Here is a 10,625-nt window from a genome sequence, read left to right as displayed (position 1 = left end):
GTATTGATGCAACTTCAGCCTTTTTTTTTTTAAATATATTTAGTCTTTCTGCCATTTTTTTCTCATGGAAAATGAATTGAGCTCATTTTACATCTTAATCCTTAGAGAACTTTACTACTTGGCTTTTCTATGTGATGTGATGTGAATGTTCCTGTAAAGTGTCCTGAGACAACTTTGTTGTGATTTGGCACTATATAAACAAACTGAATTGAAACTGAATTGAAACTGAATTCAAATCTTTAGATCTGTTTACAACCGTTTACTGCTCCTTTCACATTTTGTTCTGGTTCAGCTTCTTTCAGCTTCCTTGTGCAAATGTAAAAAATAATTCAGCTACTTTCAGCTGTGTTTTCAGCTGTTTTATGCTCCTTTCAGTTTATTTCAGCTAGTTTTAGCTTTTTCTGCTATTTCAGCTACTATATACCGTATTTTCTGGCGTATAAGTCGCATTTATTATGCGTCACCGCTGACCCGTCATGTTTATTATGCATTTATTTAATGGTCAAATCAGCTTCATTTCGCCTGGGCAGCGCGGCGCCATCCATCCATCCATCCATCCAACCATCCATCCATCCAACCATCCATCCATCCATCCAACCATCCATCCATCCAACCATCCATCCATCCATCCAACCATCCATCCATCCATTATGGCCGGAGCCGCTAGCTCTCTAGCGTTCCTTCTCCTGCACCAGCTGAGTGAAGCGAGTGCGCACAGGAGGACTCGCTGTTGAAGTTCTTTGAAATTTAACAAGATTAACACTTAAAAACAATTATTTGTTTGCTCAACATTATAGCAAAGGTGTGTCTCAGTGTTTTTCCTTATTAAATGCACTTTAATGGTCAAAACAGCTTCATTTTGCCTGGGCGTTGTGGCGCCATTCATCCATCCAACCAACCATCCAACCATCCATCCAACCATCCATCGCGGCCGCTAGCTCTCCAGCATTCCTCCACCTGCACCAGCTGAGTGAAGTGAGCGCGCACGGGAGGACTCGTTGCAGTTCTTCAAATTTTAAAGCATCAGTCAAAAATTGCGTTATGAATATGGAAAAATAAAACGTATACAAGTCGTTTCGGCGTTAAGTCGTAGGACTGACAAATCTATGCAAAAAAACTGCAACTTATACGTTGGAAAATACTGTACCTGTTTTATGGTAATTTAAGCTTTTTCAGCTAATTCCACATTTTTTATATTCATTTCAACTTTTTTCAGCTAAATTCATCAAATGTGTGCTCTCTCCACTTCCTTCTGGTAATTTATGCTTCTTTCTGCTTTTTAGCTACTTTTCAGACTATTTTGTGCTAATTTCTGCTTCTTTCAGCCTAATTGGGCAAATGTGTTCTTTCTGCTTTCTTATGCTAATTTAAGCTTGTTCTGCCTTTTCAGCCATCTTTTTTAGCTAATTTAAGATACATTTAAGTTTTTATAGTATTTTCTGTTACTTTCAGCCTAATTAACGTCTTTCTGCTAATTTTAGCTTATGTCACTTTCAGCTTACCGGTATTTCTGCTAGTTTCACAGTTATTTCAGCTACTATCTACCGGTAGTTCTTTTAATGCTCATTTAAGCTTTTTCAGATCAGTCCAAACTTTTTGCACTCATTTCAACTTTTTTCAGCCTCGTTTAGCAAAAAACGTGCTCTCTCCACTTCCTTCTGGTAGTTTAAGCTGAGTTTTTTCCCTTTTCAGCTACTTTCCAGGTATTTTTGCTGATTTCAGTTTTTTTTAGCTAATTTCCTAATCTTGTGCTCATTTCTGCTAATTTAAACCTAAATCAGCTAATATGGGTTATTTCTGCTTTCTTGTGCCAACTTGGGCTTGCTCTTCTACTTAAACTATATTTCAGCATGTTTTTAGCTAATTTCAGTTGTTTTTCAGCAAGTTCTTCAGCAATAAGCATCCACACTGCATTTTCACAGGAAATGCAGTTTCTCTAGTTTCAGTTGTGACCGACACATTGTTAGTGCTTTTAACATGCACTGACGCCAAACTGTAAGCAGGTAAACTACTTTGAGAACCTGCACAAGCTTCGAGCTTTGCTTTCATACCTGTCCATAAGCAAACACGGTGGCGTTGTAGCCCTCAAAACAGCCCTCGATGAGCTTGTACACACAGGTCTGGTAGATGTTCGGCTGCTCCGAGTCGATATCGAACACAAAATCATACGTGAAGGCCTTGTCCTTCCCCAGGAGGACCTGCGGTTCTCCAGGGGTGACCAGCGTGCACACGTGGCAGCCCTCTATCTTCTCCTTGGCCATCTGAGGACGAATCCTGAGAAGTGGGGGGAGAGGAAAACAATCGGTGAATACAGACGATTAGGAAAAGTTGACACCATGAAACATAAGAACTAGCTCCTTCACACAAGCACATGGTGATGAGCCTGAAGTGTTTCAGAGAGTCAAGCTGATAAAACACGACTACCTGTAATGAAGAAGCTGTAAACGAGGAACAGCAGAACACGGACACGTTCAAAAATAACCGTTTAAGAAATCAGACCTAACAAAATGACTCGCTGCATAACAGAGCGCATGTGTGCGAGATGGAGAAACATAAATGTCTGCGGCATTTTTTAGACACCTGGTGACACTTTGCATTTAACCGTCTTGTGAGCAGCAAGCGGCATGTACAGCTAAATGTTATTATCTTATCCACTGCCTCGTATGATGCTTTATACTCATTTAGCACTTTGGTGGATAATTAAAAAAAGCAAAATAACAACAACAAATGCCTTTGAGAAACCTTAACTCACGAATGAAAAGCAACTAATCCTGATTATCCTGCCTGGATGTTTTACACAGAAAGCAAAAAAAGCTGCTGCTGTAAACTGATGGAACGAGAACTGCAACTGCAGCCAAATAAGCAACGCGCTTGCACTTTCTTCCTAATGTCTGTGGTGGTCAAATATAAAAACGCTTCAAGTTGAGACGAGACCAAGTACATTTGCTTTCTTTAGTAGAGATTCATGTTCCACATGTGCATGTGATTTTAACGCTTTAATTAAAGCAGATTTATGCATTGAACAAGTTAAATTCCCTTTTTTTTTTTTTTAAATCGTCTTCTTCTGCCGATAATACGACTTGACCTTGAAGTAAACAAACTGCATAAGAATAAAGCTAAATTCTTCCCAAAATGACACAGAAAAGTGATTTCATTTTAACTGAAAGGAGAAAGACGACTAACAATAAAGCAACTTTACATAAGGAAACAAACAAAACCTCTCATGAAACGCACGCTGGTAATAAAGACGGAACGTGTAAACTGGAGGCATTAAAGTGTCACGTTCTGGAAAGGACTTGCATCTTGGTGCACGAATGACGACAAGGAGGAAAACAAAAAGCCCACGAGTCATTATTCCAGCTGCTGTTAATCCGTCTTCTCAGGACTTGGCGTTCTGCTCGGTCTGTCATCCCGACAGGAAGTCCGCTGCTGTTAATTGCTTTCACCTGACGTCCCAGTCGTAAAATAATCCCTTTTAAAAACGAGAGCATAAGAGAACAGCGCTTGCACAGGAACATCTTTGAACTCGCTGACAAACGAGGGGTGAATATTAGAGGCTTTTTTAACGATTATTTTAAATTACCTGCCAGCACCATGATGGACGTTCTGACAGGCAAGAGAACTGATCAAATCAGATGTAGAGATTAAAGACGGTGCTTATGCTGCAGAGAGGATTAACCGAGAGAAAACAGAAAGACGTTGATCTCGGACAGTTTTTAAAAATCTGTCGGACTCCATTTTGTGCTTTTGGAGGTACGTACGGTGTGGACACGATGAATGAAAAAGTCATGAGCTAGCATTTCTCAAAAACACTGGGGTCGACCACGCCACACTCTAAAAGCCACAGTTTAATCCTCACGGGACGCAAATCAACTTCCCCCACACAGCGCGACTACGCCAGAGGCCCTTTGGGACGCTGCAGCCGCACGCAGCTGTCGTAGGACAGAGGTCAAACCACAAAGATGTCCACTCAGTAACTCTGGAAACAAACGCTGCACATATCCAGTTTAAAATAAAAAAACTAGTGTATTATCTATAACTCACACATGGATTCTCTCAAGCCTGCATTAAGTACCACACCCACCACTAACTCTGTTAATCCCTGCACCACAAGTCTTCATGGTGCTGCAGGAACACACACACACACACAAGGACACTTCCTGGCCCTCCTTCAGGCACAGACGCCTCACAGAGGAGAGTTTTAAAGAAGGAAATCAAATGCATTAGAATAGTGCGATTCAGCAGCCAAGTGCTAACCCAGTCGCCCCCATCAAAAGGAGCGAGGCTTTAAAAGCAGCGTGCAGACGATGAGTCTTTTTCTCGTTTTATTACTGGATGCAACCTTGACGCAGAGCTTGATGCATCAAAAAGTGCTGCTTAAGCCAATTATAAGCATAAAGTGCATGCGGCAGAAAGACCAGTGCACCGGCTTCGTGCAATACACTTAGCAAGGCTGCATGTGTGAGTGTGCATTAAACTATAATGGTTGTAACAAACATTTATAGATTTATATAGTTAAGTATAATATATTAACATTGTTATGCCAAAGTGGTGAACATAGTTGGATTCATACCTGGATTAATGAGCATGAACTTTGGTGTTTTGAACCACTTTGGCATGACTGCCTTAGAGGAGTTGACGGGGGAGAGGGCGAGCCCCGGAGGACTGAACATTGTTGCACATTATTTTATCTTCTGTTTGAATTTATTAAAATCCAACGATGAATCATCATTCTGGGAGAGAAGACTCGTTTTTCCTTCGGTTACACCAGAATCACCTTCATTTTGTTTGGTGCTTACTTTTGTTTAGCTTGCTAACATGCTAATGAACGCTGGTGCTAACGGTGAAGGTGCTCACGTTGTTTTTTGAATGTCCAGAGGACCAGATTGAACTCGTTTTGGATTTTTCTACCTGGATTATTGAGCATGCATCAGGATGTGTTCACGTTCCGTTTCCCTGCTGCGAATTTCAAGTCTCACAAAAACACAACCACAGCTGAATGAAACTTGTGTAATAACTTGGTCAGATAAGTTTATCAATAATGTTGTGGACATCATTTACTAAACCGTGGCAACACCCTATAAAGAGCACGCTACATTACATGCAAACAAAATATTACATGTGCCAAGTTGTGTCGCGTTATTCACGACTAAGTATTTAATAAACTGTCCCTGAACGTTAAACTGGCTTTCGGAAAATGTTAATTAAAAAAAACTGAGCTGAAGTACGTCTTTCACATTAGAATATTTTAATAAACATCATTCAAAAATAACTGATGACTACAACATATATCAGAGTTGGTTTTGTAACTCTGTAAATATATTAACTATATTAGATAAGCTATACACAATCTTGAATGTAATTAGTGCCAACAGTGAGAGAACTTAAAGGACGTGGAAGACAAAAAGTCACCTTTTCAACTTATTTTAAGCACGTCGAGTCAGATGAGAAGGGGAGCAGTCACGTATGGAGCAGAATAGTTTGTACAAAAGACAGACTTGTGGTCGTTGAAGGATGAGAGAAACTCATAAGTAAATATCAAAGTATTCAACCAAGAGGGGCTCATAAAGTAGCTTTTGGCAACGCTAACACCCTACTTTATTAGAAATGCCACAACTGCAAACCCTCAAAGTTGATATTCGCAGCCATCTGCCCAAAAGTCCTCAGTGCTTATTATTATATGTTCTTGTTGGACGATAAACAATCATTTATGTTTTTGAATCACAGTTGAGGTTTTATGTGGTTATTAATTACACGATGTACTATTAAAAAAATCCAGCCCTGAAGATGTCAGTTGCCATGGTAACTCACAGTGAACCCCAACATCTCAGGAAAAATAAATCATTTGAATCACCTGTACTCGTTTCCTGGGGAAACCTGTGCTCCGCTCAGTGTGAACGTTTAATAACGTTAGCAAACACTGAGAACCTATAATGGGAAACGACCGAGATGAGTTAAGAGTTTTCAGATGATTTATGGTGTATTTAAAAAAAAAAAAGGTTTAACGTACGTTAATCAACATATAAGCACGTTCATGCAAATGGAGATGGGTTATGTAAAAGGTCTCTGTGACTGGGGTGTAAGGGTGCACAAAGTAAGCGGTTTTATTTACTAGTTACTTTTTATGATGACGTCTAAAAAAGTGAATAATGTGTTCCTTATTGAAAATGCTCTGAATCCATGTGCTCAGTTTTCATTTCATTATCACTCAGAGCAGAAAATCCACCCAGTAGGACCAATGAAATGTGGATACTCAAAACTAACACACACACCAATGAGACTGCATCAGATGACCCACAGGAGCAAGAAATAACAGCTTTCAATAACCACCTGACCCACAGCCACTCTGTGGCTCCGATGGACTGGCATTTAAACCAAGAGCTGGATCTGTAGCATTGATTGGAAGAGCCAACATCTCCAACGTGCACACAAAGATCCAGACTCAGACCGCACGTTCAATAAAGCACATCCCATTCTAAAATCAGCCTCTAGTTCCACGATCCAACGCCCGAGCGGGAGACAAGTGTAAAGAAAAAACGACAGTAAATCCTGCGTGTGGTTAATTAAAATGTCTGCTTCGTCAAGAAATTTAAAAAATAAAATAAAATGGGCCAAACAATAGTACACCCCTATAACATAATAAATATATTATTCCAGATATATGGGGTCATGTAAAGACCAGTTATTACAGTATTCATTCTAACTATCAGAGGTGGGAAAAGTACTGAACATTTGCACTCAAGTACTACAAGTACTATTACACTGCTTAAATTGTACTCAATTACAAGTACTGGTGTTATTAAAAAAAAAAAAAACTTAAGTAAAAGTAAAAAGTACTCTTTTAAAAAACTACTCAGAGTATTAATTACTTTTTAACCAATTTATGTTTTATTGTGTTGTCAATAGAAGTCATTCAGTTTGATTTGCTGTCTATAACATTCAAAGTTCAGTTCTCAAGACGCTCAGAAGATCCGTCTTATTTTAGTACCAGACAAACCGATGGCAGTGACAATATCTAAGATCTTTGTGTACTTAGATTAGATGATTAGATGAAGTCTTGTGAGCTGCTGTCACCGTAGAGATTAAACACAGTTTGCATCTGGACCCGTCTCCTTTTCACCCTCTGTTCATGAAACGTTCCTCCAGGTACGACCACGGGAACTCGTCCTCAACCTTCACCTCCTCGTTTTCTCTGTTGTTGTCCTCTGTCTCCATTTTGTCTTTTTCTCCAAATCTTCAGTCCATAAATGGCTCTCTACTCTACGGAGTTGTCCTTTGCTTAGGTCAAAAGTAATTGGCACGTTCGCGACCCGAGAGCCTTACAGTCTACAAAGATGCAAATTAACGGTTTGAATATTAATTCAAATTGCGACCGTACTCAGTAGCGACTTATGATTTTAAAAGTAATGAAGTAGATTAAATGGTCTAAATTGTACTTAAGTATGAGTAAAATTACACACTTGAAAGAGATACTCATAAAAGTACACGTACCCAGGAAATCTACCTAATTACTGTAATGTGAGTATTTGTAATTCAGTACTTCCACCCCTGCTAAATTCACAGCTAATTGGACTCATCCGTTGTGATGAAACAAAAGTACACAGAGCTTAACTTTTATATTTTAATCTTTCCTGCATCAAAGTTTGTTGCTGCATCACATCATTAATCTGCAACATGAAGGAGAGCCAGTACCTCGGTATTCTGTCATCAAGACTTTCCTGCTTTTCTGTTAAGACTCCTGCTTTTTAAAAAGTAAAACTTTATTTACACTTTCTTTACCAGCCTAAAACAACCGGTGCCTTTGAAAATGTCGATTGTCAGCAATGATGTGAAACATGCTCCCAAACACCAGGACCTAACCGGAACTTTGAGAATTTTTTAAGCGTCTATAAATGTTTTATAATTCATCCCCGTAGACCCAAATATTGTTGCTCTGCATGCATCTTGCACATGCTCATTTTATCCTTAAATACAGGATTTAAAAGTAGCATAAGCAAAGGTATAACTAGAAGACTACATGCACTACGTATACGTCTGGGCTGCGACTGCTGGTGACCAGTTAGTTTACAGCATTTATGAGGAAGTCTCCAAAATAATTTGAAACATTCTCGGAGGGTTTCAATTTACTCCAGTGAGCTGCAGAAGCTATAGAGCCTCATCAGTTAAATTTTGAATATGTTCCAATATTTTTCTTCAAATAGAGTTGCGTGCATCTCCAACATGTTTTAAACCCTTCTCAGTTTAGTTTCTGTGTATTATTCGAGCTGTATTTTGACTGACGTGCAGGAGCACGCTGACAGAAAACATCCACAGCCTTGAATGTCCAGGTCAAAAAAAAAACACAATGAAGATGATTTTGTTTTCCAATTGTTCCAAACCTGCCCCATCCTCATGTAAAATGTTAATGCCCGTAGATTAAATTATGAATGTGGGGGCAGCTGCAAGGTGCGTATCAAGGCATAATGATATAATGTGGGCAGGGGTGGGCATTGAAATATCGTGCATGGTTTAGAAAGCAGTTTTACAAGTCGAGAACACAAAACAAATAAAACAAGCCGGGATTTAAAAACGCTGGCTGCGCAAAACTTGATCACATGGATCATTAGACACTTGGCTGCAGTCAGATTCCAGTGAGATCACTATCGCAAAACGTATCTTTTTTTTCTTGCAAATTTCTCACAATTGAGTGGCCAAGTAACGGTAGTCTCAGAAAGTCACAGCGCCGTGAAATACTCGGAACGGGGCACGGCAAACCCTGCTCTCCGTCAGTGTGGAGAAGTGTTTTACAGTCCGTGTTGCACACTCGTAAGACAGCGTACTTTCCAAGGAAACTGCAGACATCTCAAACTCTTTCTGTTGCATTCTGGAGCAACAAGAGTGAACACCAGTGATCTTTAATGGTGTTCTGTTGGAGCCGAAGTCACAAACTGCAACACTTAACACCACATTATGTCCAGTTAGCTACTTTTCAACTGAAAGTCAACGGAGGTCTGATTGTATCCCAAAAAGTAGCCTGAAACAAGCACCGATAGTGGTGGTGGGGGGGGGACTAATAAATTCAAGATGCATGATCACTTTCAGTAATGAGCAAGTGCCTTTTTGGCCTGTGCACGCAGTGTTGTGTGTGTGCATGTGTTCGTGTTCAATCAACCTTCAGGAACAGGCTGGTGATCCCCAGAGTTCATTTCACTAATGTAAACACTTCAGTTAGGACACGATGTGTGTGTGCACGTGCACACGCACGCTTACACTCACACAAAGAGAGTCAACAGTATTCACTCGAGCTGCGAGTGTTTCAAAGCGCTCTTGTCTGTCCTTTGGCACAAAGCCAGTAGAGGAAGCTACTTCCCATTTAACACTTGTCCTTTAGAATAACATCTTCACTTTGCCGATGAATAACCAGAACCAGGCACCGCCCCTTTTTTCCCTCTGCCATTTGTTTTAACTTTATGATCGCTCCGCTGCCAAGTGTCTTTTGTGCGGTTGTCCGTCTTTACACCTCCCTCTGTTCTGAGCCCTGCCTCAGTTTAGTGCCAATAAAAACAGACCACCAGGATAAACGCTCCAACAGCAGAGGCAGTTAAAGGGCCTGTTCCACTTTCCTTTTCCTCTTGATAACAGGACAGACTGATCACTAGTGTGGACTTTACTTTCCCCCTCACTTCCTCAACCTCTCCTGCCTACTCCTTTTTTTTTTACTGACCAAGCGTCGCCCTCTAAATGCAAAAAAACACACACAGCCAATGCTTTGTCTGCTCTTTAAAAGCTGTTTTAAATGCAAACATGCCCGTCCTCCCATCAAACGACTGTTGACAGATAACTCAATGGTCAGCATGATATTCAGGAAGGTTCACTGGAAGAAGAACAAATGAGTAGGTGAACAACCTGCATGGAAAAGACTGATCAGTGAAAGAAATTTGTAGAAAGGCAGTGTGTCAGTAGATCGGGATAGATTTAGCTTAAAAAAAAAAAGGTTTGAACAATTAAGCCAGCTGAAGTAATTTCTTTGTTTTGATTCGGTCATTCTGTAATATAGTACAAGCAGTTGATTCCAGTGGAAATGTGACAAAAGAATAGAAACATTAAAACTATGAAAGTAGCCACATTCATTGAAGTAATGCATATCATCCACCTCCTTGCATGCTAACGGTTTAAAGAGCTTATGTGCTGTGCTAGAACTCATGTCAGAATGAGTCTCAGCTAAAACCACAGCAGGCTTTTGCTCAATGTTTGTAAAAGTAGCTGAATTGTAGCAGATTTCGTGTTAGGTCGGTTAGCTGCGGCGGTCATCTTGATTTGGATCCACTCCGAAAGTTAATCGACACATTCTGTACTGCCAATATTAATTTCTGAAAGTTTCATGGAAATCTGATCGGTGAGATATTTTGCTGACAGACACGTGCAAACAGAAACAGACGAGTTACATGATGGCGGTGGGTGACAATAAAAATAAGAAATCTTACGTAAAAATGACATTTTGCAGTCGATTCAAGATAAAATTAACTTTTTTCATTCATTCAACCTTTATTTAGACAGGTTAATCCCACTGAGCCTCGAGGACAATAGACAGTTATAAAAAGTTATACTGATTTTTTTTTTTTTTTTTTTTAAAAATAGGATGGCTA

General features: G+C 39.9%; 1 protein-coding gene across 1 annotated transcript in view; it reads right to left on the bottom strand.

Moving 5' to 3' along the window:
• LOC119412118 (kinesin-like protein KIF21B) overlaps positions 1-10,625 on the bottom strand; it is a 40,315-nt gene that overhangs the window by 11,342 nt on the left and 18,348 nt on the right. Inside the window, exon 2 of the mRNA XM_037679092.1 lies at positions 2,052-2,274. Coding sequence (XP_037535020.1) covers positions 2,052-2,274 — 223 coding nt within the window. The remainder of the gene's footprint in view (positions 1-2,051; positions 2,275-10,625) is intronic.

This window comes from Nematolebias whitei, chromosome 7 (genome assembly GCF_014905685.2).
Source record: "Nematolebias whitei isolate Nwh7 chromosome 7, NemWhi1, whole genome shotgun sequence".
Taxonomy (NCBI): domain Eukaryota; kingdom Metazoa; phylum Chordata; class Actinopteri; order Cyprinodontiformes; family Rivulidae; genus Nematolebias; species Nematolebias whitei.
This window is presented reverse-complemented; position numbering and strand designations above follow the sequence as displayed.